We start from the raw sequence: 18,235 nt of genomic DNA, 5'->3' as shown, positions 1-18,235 counted from the left end.
AGAAGTGTTTTCATTCTGTATGAACCATTACGAACCCGTGGTAAAACCTCTCCTGAACAGGTTTTTGCCTTGAAAAATACATTTTGCGTAGTGTTCTGTTATCGTCAGAGCATTCACTAGTGAATAACGGGCAACAAATTAAGCTCTACACAATAAATGTAATACACTATGCTACACAGTTTTGGTTGAATAGTTTGTCATATTTCTAATAGCCTAACTTCTAAATTCTGTCAACTGGTCTATACCTAAATTACACCAAAAATACCAGCAATCGCTTACAGAAAGAAAGAATCCAAACAAGAAGACAACACAAGACGCTGGTATGCTAAACTGCACACTGGACAGGGAGTACAACTAAGGCAGGGTGAAAGGTTGCATGGATCAACATCGGCTCAAATATATATAATATATATATATATATATAATTCCATAAGGTATACATCTGTATTAAGTAGCACAAAACATATATTCATTGTTTTTGACTGTTGACCAAAAAGGTTTTATGTCACTTAGCTTAACACAGCTCATGGGTATCCTATGTTAAATTACACGGTCAAAATAATAATAATAATAACAACAACAATAATAACAACAACAACTGTGTAAAATAATGTCGTTTAAGAATATGAAATTACAGTTCAAATGTTCCAATAGTCAAACTGAACACTTACAACTGTAAAACGCAGCTAGAGAAGTCGTATAATCTTTCAAAACTCAGGAGGCCTATTCACTACGAAAAAGCTCCTATAACACCGAGCTCTGTCCATAATGTGCATAAAACCCTCGCCTGTCCTTGTCAGCTCTACTTCCCGAAGCACTCACTATCTGACTGAAGATTAGTGACGTAAGAAACATCAATCGCGACAGGCATGCCGAGGTAGATGGAGGGATGTACTTGGAAATATTGCCACATTATTAGCCCCCTCCGACCACCACATATGATCAGTTTGATAACACGTTGGCAATGTCTCAAGAATGTCGCACAGTGAGAAGTAAGGATTTTATTTTAGTGGATAAAACGATGACAGTAGTCTCTTGATTAATCATTTGTTACTTTTTGACTTGAGAAAAATATCTAACATTAAAAAAAAGAGTGAAGTCGTGCGGCGTGAAACTTGAACAGATAGAGGCTAACATATAGTGCACATTCCGAGAACTCACCCAGGGTCAGTTTTAAGCAAGGTTCGTCTGCCGGCCGCCCGGGCGTTGGAAAGTTAATCCGTCTCTCAAAGACGCATCCATGCGCCCGAGAATTTGTATAGAGTTGGTGCATTTGCAAGAACCAGAGGCCGTGGTGGTGATGGAAGCTGGGCTGCGCTGGGAAATTCTCCCAAATATCCGCTGCATGGGGTGATGGGTAGAGACGTGCGTATACACTGCTGAGCAACGTAACACAGCTTCAATGTCACCCAAGTTATAGGCTAGCCTAATTAGCGCCATCAAAAGTGCATTAGGTAACAGATGCACTCACACAGTAGCTAAAGAGCGCCTCATAAAAAAGAAAAGGAAAACTAACTGCACGGTCAATTGGGGTTCTCTTGATGTCGTAGGTATATAATACTTTCAACAGCTTGGCTATCAGTTATTGTACAAATAGCCATTCTTCCTCGGTGCAGTCGGGCAGAATCAGTTGTATCAGCATGTTAATAACATAGTGAATGTTAGAAATTGATGAATAAGTAATGAATAGGGATGGAGTGCAGTGCACTGTTGCAGTCACAGTGGACTTGTGCACTCGGCGCCCCTCCCCTTCCCATGCGAAATAGTCACTTCTTAGCAAGGTGTAGCGAATCAATCTGCAACTTTCAATGCCCATTTTTAAGGGTGTCACTGAAGAGGTAAAAATGCTAAATACCTTTACAGAAGCTCTGCAATCTAATATATGGCCTAAAAAGTTCAAGAAAGAATGCATTTCAGAAGAGAAAAGAATAGCAGAACAGATAGCCTACAGAATATCCTGTCACTGTTCTTTTCTGTTTTTATTTATTTATTTATTATCAGTTATTTCTATTTTGCAGTCCATGCAAAACGAAGGCAGTAATAACCTAAGACATAGGCCTACGTGTTGGCTTACTGTCTCGTGTGCTAAAGACGAATTTGAAAACGAACCATCGTAATGCATGGACGTGGAGACACTTTATTCAGCAGAGCACTGCATTGGACAGGGGCTGTTCTATAATCCTGTTATAGAAAATAATGGAGAGAAAAAAACGGAACAATTAAAAAGATTGACACGGTGGGCTCTGACTGTCAGAGTGACGCTTCCAGAGGGGTGGAGTAACGGAGAGGCAGGAAAGGCAACTCGATGTGTCTGTCTATCAGTTGAGCCTGTCTGATCAGTCGCGCATCCCCCCCAATGTGCGATACATATTTCTCACTGCGGAGACGAGACCCCCGCTTCGCCATCTGGAGTAAAACATAAGCAATAGGTCCACATTCGTATCCTTTCGTGGAGTAGCTGTTGGCGTTTCGTTTGTTTAGGAAAAGTCTTTGGAGCAGTAATACATCAACTGTCCACATGAAAGCCGAAAGGACATCATTTTTGTGAGTATCGTCGGAATAGGCTATCCGAATCGAGCTCTGGGTGTTTCGGTCGCTTGAAGAGAGACAGAAAGTAGCTTGTTGGCGGCACAGCCGTTTGAGCTTTCTGCCGTGGCTATCATGACTGACACGGACTGATTGACATAACCCTCTAATGTCCATATCCCATCTCTCTCTCCCATTTTGTGTCGACTTGCAGAGATTGAACAACTGAACAGCACCTGTGCGGAAACACAGTCTGGAACGTTATCCATCGCCGTGGAAGTTTGTGATACATTGAAAGACTTCTTTGTTACTTTCTACGCGAAAAAATCGGTTATAAAGTGTCGTTCTAGGGGTGGAATCCTTTCTTTCGTGGAAGCACGGCGGGATTGAAGAGGCTTTGGCTGCTGTCCACGTTCTCCACGGTTATACTGAAACCTAAACGGAGGTCTTGCTATTTTTGATCATCATGCAATGAGTTATTACTCTGTTTCTACTCAAAACATCCATAGAGAAACATCTTTTTGTTTAGAGATATGCTATTGGGTTCTTGACATTTGCCAAACAATTGCGGAAAGATTAATTCGGTTTTTATAAAAAAATAATACTTTCACCGACGCTCAGACTTCCTTTGCCAGTCAAAGAACGGGAATCGACATTTCTATTCCGATTCTATTGAAGAGAAGGACAAAACGACGAGATATTTGCTTTGATTTCGTTGCACTGGTTTCCTCTTGGGTCGTCTTTTATTTTGGTCTCTGCATGAAAAGTCAAGCGGAAAGTCTACCAGCAGCATGCCGAGGAGAAAGCAGCAAGCGCCAAGGCGGTCCGTAGGTAAGCACAACCCTGAAGTCTATATCCTCAAGTTCGCCTTTTCCCATCCTTATTTAAAATAGCCCTAAATAGACACACATTCATAACGGAAATATAGCCTTCTGTGTTATACATATTTAGCTTACAATCAAAAGGAGATAAACGTAACACCTTTTTTCAAATTGGCCAGAAAAAAAGTATTTGCCAGCCTGTAGATCATGGAAATACTTTCCAGTTTCCTGTCACAGGTTAAAATGCACATATAGGTTGTCAAAACCCATCGGCCTATTGAACTTTCACACACAGAGATAATAGACCCAATGCAATTGAACGTGTGTTCCCTCATTTTATCTAGTGTTTGAGTCTCTGTATTCCACTCGTGGATTGCCATCCTTGATTTGATGCCTGATTGATCGCCTGTCATGCGACTGCCTTTGATCTATTCATTCCTTATAATAATCAGTAAATCATTCACCATGGAAACGCGCATGCGCTTGACAGCTTGAGCCACTCAAAGGACAACTTTGGCCCCTGTCGAGAAGCAGGAGAAAAGACTAATTGAAAGCAAAGTTCCCAAGCAGGGGTAAATACTTTGAGATTAATGACCACGGGGGAGGGACAAGGGAAGGAGGCGGAGGGAGGCTGCTGGGGCGTGTCAAGATCAGAAAGTAACACCCCAATACTCTTAAGAGTATGTTGACAATACTCCAGACTCACTAGGCTACTCCAGACTCTCTAGGCTACTCCAGACTCTCTAGGCTGCTCTGTCCTGATTCACTAGGCTACTCTACCAATTTTACTCACCTAGATTATATTTGAGGTTATAGTAGCCAATGCAGAGTGCACACTTTTTGTTTTCAGCTTTGATAGTGCGTCAAACATCTCATTCCAAAATCATATGCATTGATATGGAGTTGGTCCCCCCTTTGCTGCTATAACAGCATCCTCTCTTCTGGGAAGGCTTTCAACTAGATGTTGGAGCATTGCTGCGGGGACTTGCTTCCATTCAGCCACAAGAGCATTAGTGATGTCAGGCACTGATGTTGGGCGATTAGGCCTGGCTCACAGTCGGCGTTCCAGTTTATTCCAAAGGTGTTCAATGGGGTTGAGGTCTGGGCAGGCCAGTCAAGTTCTTCCACCCCGATCTTGACAAACCATTTCTGTATGGCCTCGCATTGTGCTCGGGGACATTGTCATGCTGAATCAGGAAAGGGCCTTCCCTTAAACTGTTGACACAAAGTTGGAAGCAGAGAATTGTCTAGAATGTAATTGTTTGCTGTAATGTTAAGATTTCCCTTTACTGGAACTAAGGGGGGGGGGCTAGCCCAAACCATGAAAAACAGACCTAGACCATTATTTCTGCTCCACCAGACTTTACAGTTGGCACTATGCATTGGGGCAGTAAGCGTTCTCCTGGCATCCTCCAAATTCAGATTCGTCCGCCAGACTGCCAGATAGTGAAGTGTGATTCTTCACTCCAGAGAATGTATTTCCACTGCTCCAGAGTCCAATGGTGGCGAGCTTTACACCACTCCAGCCGACGCTTGGCATTGCGCATGGTGATTTTAGGCTTGTGTGCGGTTGCTCGGCCATGGAAACCCTCTTCATGAAGCTCCCAAAGAACAGTACTTGTGCTGGCGTTGTGTCCAGAGGCAGTTTGGAACTCGGTAGTGAGTGTTGCAACCGAGTACAGATGATTTTTACGTGCTTCAGCACTCGAGGGTCCCGCTCTGCGAGCTTGTGTGGCCTACCACTTCACAGCTGAGCCGTTGTTGCTCCTAGACGTTTCCACTTTACAATAACAGCACTTACAGATGAGCTGGGCAGCTCCAGCAGGGCAGACATTTGACTAACTGACTTGTTGGAAAGATAGCATCCTATGATGGTGCCACGTTGAAAGTCACTGAGCTGTTCAGTAAGGCCAATGTTTGTCTATAGAGATTGCATGGCTGTGTGCTCGATTTTATACACCTGTCAGCAACGGGTGTGGCTGAAATAGCCAAATCAACTAATTTGAAGGGCTGTCCACATACTTTTGTTTATATAGTGTATATTTTTGGTGAGATGCACAAAGATTTCTTTGACACTTAGGTATTTTTATGAAGTATCATGAAAGAAGACCAGAGTTGAGCTTGTCATTTTGGAGGTGTTTTTTCTTAGAACAGTGAATGATTGACAGGGATTTCCACCAGTCACCTAATGAGAAAACTGCCTTTGAAGTTCAGGCATTACCGACTGCTGCTGAACAAAACAGTTCTAGAATATTAAACAGACTTTGGAAATGTGAAGTTAAGCAGGTTGGGAAGGAGAGACTTTGAACTCTGTGGGGCTGTGATTTCAGCTTGACTGCAGAGATATAAATGTGAGGATATTCTGATATTAATACGTAATATGGATAAACTAGTAAAAAAAATGGTAACCTATGAAAAACCTATGAAAAGAAGGGTTTTTGTCACTACGCATGTAAGCTACAGTCAACTCCTAATAAATACAATGGCTTGAGACTGTCGTGAATACATTGTACTAAATTGGACCATGCAACTACCCACAGCAAAAACATTATTTGGGACTGGTAAACTGCACTGCACGTCATTATGGTATGCACGTATCCAATGTGCACACTTAACAGGAGGGGAATATATTGCATGCTTTAGCCTAGTTTTACCATGCACTGAGTTGTACAAAATGCTGCTGAATTATCTGACCCAGCAGCTTGTGCACTTAACCGACCATCGGCTCCCTGCTCGACTCCCATCCAGCTTTTGAATATTGATTTAATTGTCTGTTTAGTGAAAGGCACATGCATCACTGGCAGTAATGTTCAATCAAAAGTTGGCAGGCATCGTCTTTCCATTATTTCCAGTGCGTGACATATGGTGGTCTCCGTCAATACACTGTGACAAGAACTAGTTAGTGTGTTTGTGTGACAGAGAGACTCCTTCCTTACTGAAAAAAATGCACCCCTACCACACACGCACGCACACACACACACACAACTCAAAACACATATTTTAAGTTAAATTAAAATCTTGACACAAACACACACTGCAGTCAGGGAAAGAAGAATGCGAAAACAACTAGCCTAATTTTACTGAAAGACGATTGAATATCACTGTTTTAAAATGGAGGTCTCTGCCTTAATGGTGATTTCTAGCCCCTCGGAGGGCGCTGTACCTTGTTTCTATAACGGCCAGTTACTGTACATCAAGCTCCCCTCCATTTGGAACAACATAGCTGCATCTGTTAGTTTTGGCAGTTCCGTTCGATGCGGTGCAATCCGAGCAGCAGCAATTTTTGCTGCAGTCATTTGATCTCCGGGAGGGTGCTTCATTCTCATTTTGGGTGTGTTTTTATTTTGTTAGACGCTCATATTTGGAGTGACTTGCAAGTCCAGGGTAGGCTTACTGTACTTCATACATTTTCAAGCCAGAGATAAACAATCGGTAGCCTATGTAACGCAAGTGTCGTTATATAAGAGAGTACTACTTTTCTTTACAAATGGGTCCAGAGAAGCTTTGTTACACTAAATGACCAAAAGTATGTGCACACCTGCTCGTCGAACAGCTCATTCCAAAATCATGGTTATTAATATGGAGTTGGTCCCCCCCTTCACTGCTATAACAGCCTCCACTCTTCTGTGAGGGCTTTCCACTAGATGTTAGAACATTGCTGTGGGGACTTACTTTCATTCAGCCACAAGAGCATTAGTCAGGTTAGGCATTGATGTTGGGCGATTAAGCCTGGCTCGCACTCGTCGTTCCAATTAATCCCGAAGGTGTTCGATGAGGTTGAGGTCAGGGCTCTGTGCAGGCCAATCAAGTTTTTCCACACCGAGCACAGAATCGTCTAGAATGTCATTGTATGCTGTAGTGTTAAGATTTCCCTTTACTGGAACTAAGGAGGGGGGCCTAGCCCGAACCATGAAAAACAGCCCCAGACCATTATTCCTCCTCCACCTTAGGCTTGTGTGCGGCTGCTCGACCATGGAAACCCATTTCATGAAGTTCCCGGACAAACAGTTCTTGTGCTGACGTTGCTTCCAAAGGCAATTTGGAACTCAGTAGTGAGTGTTGCAACCGAGGACAAACAATTTTTACGTGAGATGCGCTTCAGCACTCTGCAGTATGTGAGCTTGTGTGGCCTACCACTTCGCGGCTGAACCGTTGTTGCTCCTAGATGTTTCCACTTCACAATAACAGCACTTACAGTTGACCGGGGCAGCTCTAGCAAGGCAGAATATTGACGAACTAACATGTTGGAAAGGTGGCATCCTATGAAGTTGCCACTTTGAACGTCACGGAGCTCTTCAGTAAGCCCGTTCTACTGTCAATGTTTGTTTATGGAGATTGCATGGCGGTGTGCCTGATTTTATACACCTGTCAGTAACGGGTGTGGCTGAAATAGCCAAATTCACTCATTTGGAGGGGTGTCCACATGCTTTTGTGTATATGTAGTGGATTTTCATACTAGAGCTTATGGGTGACAAACTCTGACCTTTTGCCACTGTCGACAAATGCTACTTAAATATGTAATCAAAATATTTATATTGATATTTGTACTTTGATGCAACCTGTACTACAAGAGTGCAGAATGTCACATTTCACGTCATCACCAATGCCGAGATTCTCTCCAAGGGTGATAAGATATTGAGGCCTTGTCTTGTCTTGTTGTAATAGTACCATTTGCCACTTGCAATACAGTACGTGTTCATAAGTGTTGATTTGCAATACAATTATCTTCTATACCTCTACACGCAAAAATGTTATTGTACGACCTACCCAGGATAAACTCCATAATATTCAGATACTTATTCATCACCTCAACGACAAACAAGAAACTGCGACCAACACAAAACGCCTTTTCCATAAAATCACACCTTTTCCAGTGATGTTCTCCCCAGTCAAAAGGAGATGAGTCTCTTAATTATCAACCGAAAGAGAGGGGGGGATAAAGTTAAGCTTCCTCCCTTCGCTCGACGTCAAGCGGGCGGCAGCTAGCGGCATCATTAGCCCGACTCCATAATTATCTGGGATGCTGACGGATCTAGTGACAGGGCCCCGCCGATTAATGCTGACAAATTCAGCAAGTGTCAAGTTCCGCAGCTGCCTTGATGTAATCAAGTTGATATTAACCCAGGTCCCCACACACAGACACGTTCGGTCGCGCACACACACACACCTCCAGTCGCAGTATTAACTCAATTATTTAGAAGGGGTGTGGGGGGCAGCAGACAAATGGACTACCTGGCTAATCAATTCGAAGTTGCGGAGGCAATATAACACTGCTAGATAATGGCTGCGGTGATCCTCAGACCTAAGCTGAGTTTCCATGAGTCTTGTAGAAGTGTCCTATAACAGGGATGGTTTAGGCGTCAGTACATTGTATAGGTTGCATTGCATATTGTCTTGCATCACCTCGATATCTATCTTCCGTCTGTACAGTTTGTTTATATAGTGGGGGGGGGGGGTTCCATTACGAACGGATGTAAGCTATATGTTGCTTACTTTTTGGTGTTTCTCTTCCTGTGTTTTCAGACTAAACGTTTGGTAGCCCTCAGGTTGTCAGACATTGCAGGTTATCAGACGTTGCATCTCTTAACCTAAGCTGTGGTATGTGTGTGTGTGTCTGTGCGAGTCTGTGTGTAGCTGCCACTGTCTCGTTACCCAAGCTATAGTTACCTAAGCTATATGCAAAGTTTCATTAACAGTTGATATTGACTCTTGTAGTCGATAGTCATGTTTGCCCCCTTATCCCTCAACGCAAATAGTTTCAATTTGCATCTGGGGTTGCAGCCAGGGGGCCTTTGGAAATCAAAGAGTTGCACACACACACACGCACACATACTCCCCTTCCTCATCTACATGGAGGTTAAGTGACAAATGAAGATCGATGACTGCTCTTATGGAAAAGAAAGAGTGGTGAAAAAAATATGCCTGGATTAAAAGAGTGCCAAGAGAGTGACGATGTGAAGCCGTCTGCCTCAGCAGCAGCGCCGCCGAGGTAAAACTATCCTTGGGTTTAACAAGCTTTTACGCAGCCGGGGAGAGCTGAGTTTCCATACACTCTGAGGGAGTTTTATTCTGTCTTTCTCGCATATACAGTACATGTCAAAAAGTTTGGGCACACCTACTCATTCCAGGGTTTTTCTTTGTTTTGACTATTTTCTACATTGGAAAATAATAGTGAAGACGTCAAAGCTATGAAATAGCACTAATGGAATCATGTAGTAACCAAAAAAGTGTTAAAGAAATACAAATATATGTTATATTAGAGATTCTTCAATGTAGCCACCCTTTGCCTCGATCACAGCTTTGCACACTCTTTGCATTCTCTCAACCAGCTTCATGGGGTGGCAAGTAGCCTAGTGGTTAGAGCATTGGGCCGGTAACCGAAAGGTTGCTAGATCGAATCCCTGAGCTGACAAGGTACAAATCTGTTGCTCTGGCACTTAACCCACTGCTCCTAGGCTGTCATTGTAAATAAGAATTTGTTGTTAACTGACTTGCCTAGTTAAATAAAAAAAAACATTAATGAGGTAGTCACCTGGAATGCATTTCAATTAACAGGTGTGCCTTGTTAATTTGTGGAATTTCTTCCCTTCTTAATACGTTTGAGCCAATCAGTTGTGTTGTGACAAGGTAGGGGTGGCATAGAGAAGCCCTATTTGGTAAAAGACCAAGTCCATATTATGGCAGGAACAGCTCAAATAAGCAAAGAGAAATAACAGTCCATAACTACTTTAAGATATGATGGTCAGCCAATCCGGAAAATTAAGAACTTTGAAAGTTTCTTCAAGTGCAGTCGCAAAAACCATCAAGCGCTATGATGAAACTGGCTCTCATGAGGACCACCACAGAAATGGAAGACCAAGAGATACCTCTGCTGCAGAGGATAAGTTCATTAGAGTTACCAGCCTCAGAAATTGCAGCCCAAATAAATGCTTGACAGAGTTCAAGTAACAGACACATCTCAACATCATCTGTTCAGAGGAGACTGCTTGAATCAGGCCATCATGGTCGAATTTCTACAAAGAAACACTACTAAATGACACCAATTAGAAAAAGAGACTTGCTTGGGCCAAGAAACACAAGCAATGGATAATCTGTCCTTTGGTCTGATGAGTCCAAATTTGATATTTTTGTTTCCAACCGCCGTGTCTTTGTGAGACGCAGAGTAGGTGAATGGATGATCTCGGAATGTGTAGTTCCCACCGTGAAGCATGGAGGAGGAGGTGTGATGGTGTGGGGATGCTTTGCTGGTGACACTGTCAATGATTTATTTAGAATTCAAGGCACACTTAACCAGCATGGCTACTACAGCATTCTGCAGCGATACGCCACCCCATCTGGTTTGCGCTTAGTGGGACTATCATTTGTTTTTCAACAGGACAATGACCCAATGCACCACCAGGCTGTGTAAGGACTATTTGAAGAAGGAGAGTGATGGAGTGCTGCATCAGATGACCTGGCCTCCACAATCACCAAACCTCAAGCCAATTGATATGGTTTGGGTTGAGTTGGACCGCGGAGTGAAGGAAAAGCAGCCAACAAGTGCTCAGCATATGTGGGAACTCCTTCAAGACTGTTGGAAAAGCATTCTAGGTGAAGCTGGTTGAGAGTGCCAAGTGTGCAAAGCTGTCATCAAGGCAACGAGTGGCTACTTTGAAGAATCTAAACTAGAAAATATATTTTTATTTGTTTAAATCTTTTTTACTACATTATTCCATATGTGTTATTTCATAGTTGTGATGTCTTCACTATTACTCAAAATAAAGAAAAACCCTTGAATGAGTAGGTTTGTCCAAACTTTTGACTGGTACTGTGTGATATACATCTGTCCTCTCATTTCTATCAGCATGAGACAGAGACGGAGAGAGAGTGAGACAGAGACAATACAATTAAATGGAAGAAAGGAAGAGTCATGACCTGGAGAGGAGGGAGAGTGGAAGTCCGGAGTACACTCTGAGGTCAATGTGTACTTTGGAGAGTCCCTGTCTGAACGGCCTCCATCAGTGTGTGTGTGTGTGTGTGTGTGTGTGTGTGTGTGTGTGTGTGTGTGTGTGTGTGTGTGTGTGTGTGTGTTATTGTTAAGTGTTTGTGTGTGTGTTATTGTTTTTCCTCCTTTCCTATGTTTCCTTTGACTTGAGAGGATAAGGGTAGTTTATAGGCTCTCACTCTAGTCTTCTCTGAGCTTACATCAAGGTTTGTGTGTGTGCGTGCGTGAGGGAGAGTGCGCACCTGTGTCGGAGTAATGTGGGTGTTAACTGATAAGTGCCAGTCACATGGTGTTTTTGGAAAGGGTGTATGATGTTAGGCAGTCCTCTGTTTGTGTCGATTAGCTAGAACAACAGACTCTGTGAGGATTTCTCTGTGTACTGAATTACAGTGGCTGTGTCCAAATACCCATACTAGCCTCCTAAATAGTAGGCCGTTTGAGAATGGGGAAAAATAGTATGTGATTTTTTAAAAAATGCTGTAAATGTCTGGATGTCATACTCATTTCGGCTTCTCAATGAATTGTCAACTTTTTGTGAATTTCACACCCACAATGAATTCAACCCGGATAAAGTGAGGGCTTAGACATTCTATAGTTTTCTAAAAGTAGCCTGACGTGCCTTTACTGTAGCTAAATACTGTAGCTAACGTTAGCTGTGTGATTTAGCAGGAGTTGAAGTTAGCTCTATACCCAAAAGCTTGCTGTTGTTGATAGACAACTTCATGTTTAAACTAGCTAGCCAGTTATATATGCGAAGCCATAGCAAAGTAGTACGCTGCAGCCGTGGCATACTGCATACTTTTTTCCAAAACCTAAATAGTATGCGACGATGAGTACATACTATGCATTTTTAGTATGTAGTACGCTAGTTTGGGTATTCTGACTAGAGGTCGACTGATTATGATTTTTATTTTATTTATTTGTAATAATGACAATTACAACAATACTGAATGAACACTTATTTTAACTTAATATACTGCTAAAAAAAATAAAGGGAACACTTAAACAACACAATGTAACTCCAAGTCAATCACACTTCTTTGAAATCAAACTGTCCACTTAGGAAGCAACACTGATTGACAATACATTTCACATGCTGTTGTGCAAATGGAATAGACAACAGGTGGAAATTATAGGCAATAAGCAAGACACCCCCAATAAAGGAGTGGTTCAGCAGGTGGTGACCACTGACCACTTCTCAGTTCCTATGCTTCCTGGCTGATGTTTTGGTCACTTTTGAATGCTGGCGGTGCTTTCACTCTAGTGGTAGCATGAGACGGAGTCTACAACCCACACAAGTGGCTCAGGTAGTGCAGCTCATCCAGGATGGCACATCAATGCGAGCTGTGTCAAGAAGGTTTGCTGTGTCTGTCAGCGTAGTGTCCAGGGCATGGAGGTGCTACCAGGAGACAGGCCAGTACATCAGGAGACGTGGAGGAGGCCGTAGGACGGCAACAACCCAGCAGCAGGACCGCTACCTCCGCCTTTGTGCAAGGAGGAGCAGGAGGAGCACTGCCAGAGCCCTGCAAAATGACCTCCAGCAGGCCACAAATGTGCATGTGTCTGCTCAAACGGTCAGAAACAGACTCCATGAGGGTGGTATGAGAGCCCGACGTCCACAGGTGGGGGTTGTGCTTACAGCCCAACACTGTGCAGGACGTTTGGCATTTGTCAGAGAACACCAAGATTGGCAAATTCGCCACTGGCGCCCTGTGCTCTTCACAGATGAAAGCAGGTTCAATCTGAGCACGTGACAGATGTGACAGAGTCTGGAGACGCCGTGGAGAACGTTCTGCTGCCTGCAACATCCTCCAGCATGACCGGTTTGGCGGTGGGTCAGTCATGGTGTGGGGTGGCATTTCTTTGGGGGGCTGCACAGCCCTCCATGTGCTCGCCAGAGGTAGCCTGACTGCCATTAGGTACCGAGATGAGATCCTCAGACCCCTTGTGAGACCATATGCTGGTGCAGTTGGCCCTGGGTTCCTCCTAATGCAAGACAATGCTAGACCTCATGTGGCTGGAGTGTGTCAGCAGTTCCTGCAAGAGGAAGGCATTGATGCTATGGACTGGCCCGCCCGTTCCCCAGACCTGAATCCAACTGAGCACATCTGGGACATCATGTCTCGCTCCATCCACCAACGCCACGTTGCACCACAGACTGTCCAGGAGTTGGCGGATGCTTTAGTCCAGGTCTGGGAGGAGATCCCTCAGGAGACCATCCGCCACCTCATCAGGAGCATGCCCAGGCGTTGTAGGGAGGTCATACAGGCACGTGGAGGCCACACACACTACTGAGCCTCATTTTGACTTGTTTTAAGGACATTACATCAAAGTTGGATCAGCCTGTAGTGTGGTTTTCCACTTTAATTTTGAGTGTGACTCCAAATCCAGACCTCCATGGGTTGATAAATTGGATTTCCATTGATTATTTTTGTGTGATTTTGTTGTCAGCACATTCAACTATGTAAAGAAAAAAGTATTTAATAAGATTATTTCTTTCATTCAGATCTAGGATGTGTTGTTTAAGTGTTCCCTTTATTTTTTTGAGCAGTGTATAATACATCAATAAAATCAATTTAGCCTCATATAAATAATGAAACATGTTCAATTTGGTTTAAATAATGCAAAAACAAAGTGTTGGAGAAGAAAGTAAAAGTGCAATATGTGCCATGTAAAAAAGCTAACGTTTAAGTTCCTTGCTCAGAACATGAGAACATATGAAAGCTGGTGGTTCCTTTTAACATGATTCTTCAATATTACCAGGTAAGAAGTTTTAGGTTGTAGTTATTATAGGAATTATAGGACTATTTCTCTCTATACCATTTGTATTTCATACACCTTTGACTATTGGATGTTCTTATAGGCACTTTAGTATTGCCAGTGTAACAGTATAGCTTGCGTCCCTCTCCTCGCCCCTACCTGGGCTCGAACCAGGAACACATCGACAACAGCCACCCTCGATGCATCGTTACCCATCGCTCCACAAAAGCCGCGGCCCTTGCAGAGCAAGGGGAACAACTACTCCAAGTCTCAGAGCGAGTGACGTCACCGATTGAAACGCTGTTAGCGCGCACCCCGCTAACTAGCTAGCCATTTCACATCGGTTACACCAGCCTAATCTCGGGAGTTGATAGGCTTGAAGTCATAAACAGCTCAATGCATGAAGCATTGCGAAGAGCTGCTGGCAAACGCATGAAAGTGCTGTTTGAATGAATGCTTACGAGCCTGCTGCTGCCTACCATCGCTCAGTCAGACTGCTCTATCAAATATCAAATCATAGACTTAATCATAACAACACACAGAAATACGAGCCTTTGGTCATTACATTTTTTACATTTTAGTCATTTAGCAGACACTCTTATCCAGAGCGACTTACAGTTGTGAATGCATACATTTCATTTCTTTTTTTTCTTTTTTGTACTGGCCCCCCGTGGGAATCGAACCCACAACCCTGGCGTTGCACACACCATGCTGGCATTGCAAACACCATGCTCTACCAACTGAGCCACAGGGAAGACAGGGAAGTCATTAATATGGTCGAATCCGGAAACTATAATTTCGAAAACAAAACGTTTATTCTTTCAGTGAAATACGGAACCGTTCCGTATTTTCTCTAACGGGTGGCATCCCTAAGTCAAAATATTGCTGTTACATTGTACAACCTTCAATGTTATGTCATAATTATGTACAATTCTGGCAAATGAATTACGGTCTTTGTTAGGAATAAATGGACTTCACACAGTTCGCAATGAGCCAGGCGGCCCAAACTGCTGCATATACCCTGACTGCTTGCACGGAACGGAAGAGAAGTGACACAATTTCCCTAATTATAAGACATTCATGTTAGCAGGCAATATTAACTAAGTATGCAGGTTTAAAAATATATACTTGTGTATTGATTTTAAAGAAAGGCATTGATGTTTATGGTTAGGTTTGGTGCAACGACAGTGCTAAATCATCACCCGTTTGGCGAAGTAGGCTGTGATTCAATGAGAAATTAACAGGCACCGCATCGATTATATGCAGCGCAGGACATGCTAGATAAACTAGTAATATCATCAACCATGTGTAGTTAACTAGTGATTATGTGAAGATTGTTTGTTTTTTATTAGTTTAATGCTAGCTTTAATTCTTGCTGCCCTCGCGTAACAGGTAGTCAGCGTGCCACGCAGGCTCCTCGTGGAGTGCAATGTAAGGCAGGTGGTTAGAGCGTTGGACTAGTAACTCGAAGGTTGCAAAAACGAATCTCCGAGCTGACAAGGTAAAAATCTGTCGTTCTGCACCTGAACAGTGCAGTTAACCCACCGTTCCTAGGCCGTCATTGAAAATAAGAATGTGTTCATAACTGACTTGCCTAGTTAAATAAAGGTGTAAAAAAATCATTAAAACATTATTTTTTTTAATCGGTGTCCAAAAATACCGATTTCCGATTGTTAGGAAAACTTGAAATCGGCCCTAATTAATCGGCCATTCCGATTAATCGGTTGACCTCTAATTCTGACACGGCCAGTACGTGACAGAGTTTGATTCATTTTTCTTTTGTTTTTACAAACCATTACAATTTTATGAGTAAAGGATTGATAAACCTGTGAAGAGCTCGTTTAGTGCATTTGGCGCAAGCGCAATGTTTTATTTTATATATTGGACAGTGAGTTTCAGCCAATGCTTTTTTTTGGACCATATTTAGCATGTATTATTTCATCTGAATGACCAATTAGCAAGAAACAAAAAGCAGCTCTCTGATATCCAACTCTAACTGCCTTTCAGAAGAAATCAACATCCGGGAGCTTTGTGTAGCTCCTCCCCTAACTTATCAACTGCCTGTTTTCCACTTCCTATCTTAACCTCTCTGTACAAAACAAAACAAAATCACACAAATAAAAATCCTCTTTATTACCTTAGCAGAAGCTTTGGACACTAATGTAGTAGAGTGAATTAAAGGGTGAGTGGAGGGAAGAGAGTGAAAAAAGTAGTGAAAAAGAAAGAGCGGGGGGGCGGGGGACTGCAAGGAAAAGGTATTAAAAGTGACAGATGAACAGGAGTGGGGAGAAATTCTCCCGCAGCAGCTGTGACTGCCGCCATTACCCTGACAGGTGTCAATTAAGAATTACTGGCGAGGCCCCCAGTCATTTCTACTACCCCCCCACTACAAAACACCCAGCCCAGCTGTGTTGCGTGCAAGAGAAATAACACTTTACCCTTGTCGCTGTGTTAGCACTGTTAGCACGTAGCCACAGCCCCCCATTGAAATTGAGCCGTCGGGCGGCGGGGTAGCCTCGTTAATCGATAACCAGTGTATTAGCAATTATTCTCCCCATTGATTTACGAGGGCCAGCGACTCCCGCCGCGCTGTTATTAGCCCTTGACTAGATGTGTCTGCACTACACACGTGCACACAGATACATACACACACACACACACACACACACACACACACACACACACACACACACACACACACACACTCACTCCTGCAAACTCTGTCCTGCCTCTGTTGCCAGGTGGATATATGTTGGACACACACACACACACTGTCCTACAGCTGTTGCTAGGTGGATATATGTTCCCTTAGAGGCAGTGGGATCTAGAACAATCTCTCTCTCTCTTTCTCTCACACACTCTCTCTTATCACAGGCCCCCCATTTTACGCTGAGGAGCACTAACACCCTTGGGCAAGCTGAGGGTAGGAGAGGGAGGGGGGAAATGAAATACAGGCCCATTTCAGGTAGTCATTTCTGTGTGTGCGTGTGCGTGCGTGCTCTGGATGGATGCTTTTGATAGGGTAGCGTGTATTAACGACTACTTGAAGGTGGCAACAGTGTTCCATGTTAGCTAGTGTAATCATGCTAACATGGAATCAAGCCACGTCATGAACAGCCAATTGACACTTGGGAAGTTTCATGACATCAGCAGCAGTTTCCTCATGCTTAGATAGCACAAAGACTAAGGATTGAAGGGTGTTGGCATTTAATGCTCCAAATAAATTGTGCCAGAACATTCCTCAGGATTCATTTGGCTTCAGCATTGATCAAATATCAGATTCTCTTCCTATCACTCAGAGTACATTGCTGTGTCAACAAGGGCCATTTTTTCCCAGACCCAGATTAAGCCTCCATTAAAATTGCCTTTAGTCCAGAAGACCAGTCCCAAAATACTTTGTCTGAGTGCATTTCAATTAGCCAGGCCCAGTGAAAAATATTATGTTGAACCCCTAATCAGTGACTTGTTACACAGACTTCCATCTATAAGGCTTTCCAGACACACCAGGAGTATCAACAAGCCATAAGCATGTGTGACTAAACTGCCATACTTGGAGAAACATCCCGTAACAACAACACATTTGACAGAAAAGTCAAACGTACTGCTTTACAAGACGTTGTTGTATCGTTCGTCTCATTAAAGTTTCACTTGAAATGTGTTAACCCCTTGCGTTTTGTTTCCCCTACCTTACTTGTTGGGGTTGAGATGTTTACATTGCGATGCTACTCATCTTTTTCTCCCTTTGTTCGGGATTTGGGGTATTTCGATATAAATCCACAACTCTAAATCTGCGTTCGCAGTATATCACGACTTAAGACAAATAAAAATTGGTGCTGTTTTTGCTGCGAGCTGATGGATAAAAGCTGGTCTCAGCACATTGAGATGGGGGGGATTTCTATCCCCGAGGAGTGTTTATTTAACCGATAAGGGTCTTAGAAAAGCAATGAATATAATTTTTTCCCGGACAACAGTTTACTGGGCCCTGTAGATAAGATATCTGGGAATGGATACTGCCCACAGATGACAGTTTGTCCTTGAGACTGGACCAGACGCCAGGGCAGGTTGCACAGCTTTCTGCTGAAGCCTCACCTCCCTCTCTCTTTTTCCATTTCTCTCTCCTTCCTCAATCTCTCTGTCACAGTCT

At 43.2% G+C, this 18,235-nt stretch overlaps 1 protein-coding gene across 1 annotated transcript in view; it reads left to right on the top strand.

Moving 5' to 3' along the window:
• Nucleotides 1–2,344: 2,344 nt before the first annotated feature.
• The window catches only part of LOC106569864 (teashirt homolog 1), a 35,468-nt gene continuing 19,577 nt past the window's right edge, over nucleotides 2,345–18,235 (top strand). Inside the window, exon 1 of the mRNA XM_014141542.2 lies at nucleotides 2,345–3,357. Within this exon, the coding sequence (XP_013997017.2) occupies nucleotides 3,318–3,357 (40 nt within the window). The 5' untranslated portion in view covers nucleotides 2,345–3,317. The remainder of the gene's footprint in view (nucleotides 3,358–18,235) is intronic.

This window comes from Salmo salar, chromosome ssa14 (genome assembly GCF_905237065.1).
Source record: "Salmo salar chromosome ssa14, Ssal_v3.1, whole genome shotgun sequence".
NCBI classification, from domain to species: Eukaryota; Metazoa; Chordata; class Actinopteri; order Salmoniformes; family Salmonidae; genus Salmo; species Salmo salar.
The sequence above is the reverse complement of the archived record's forward strand: the minus strand, read 5'-3'. Positions and strand labels throughout refer to the sequence as shown.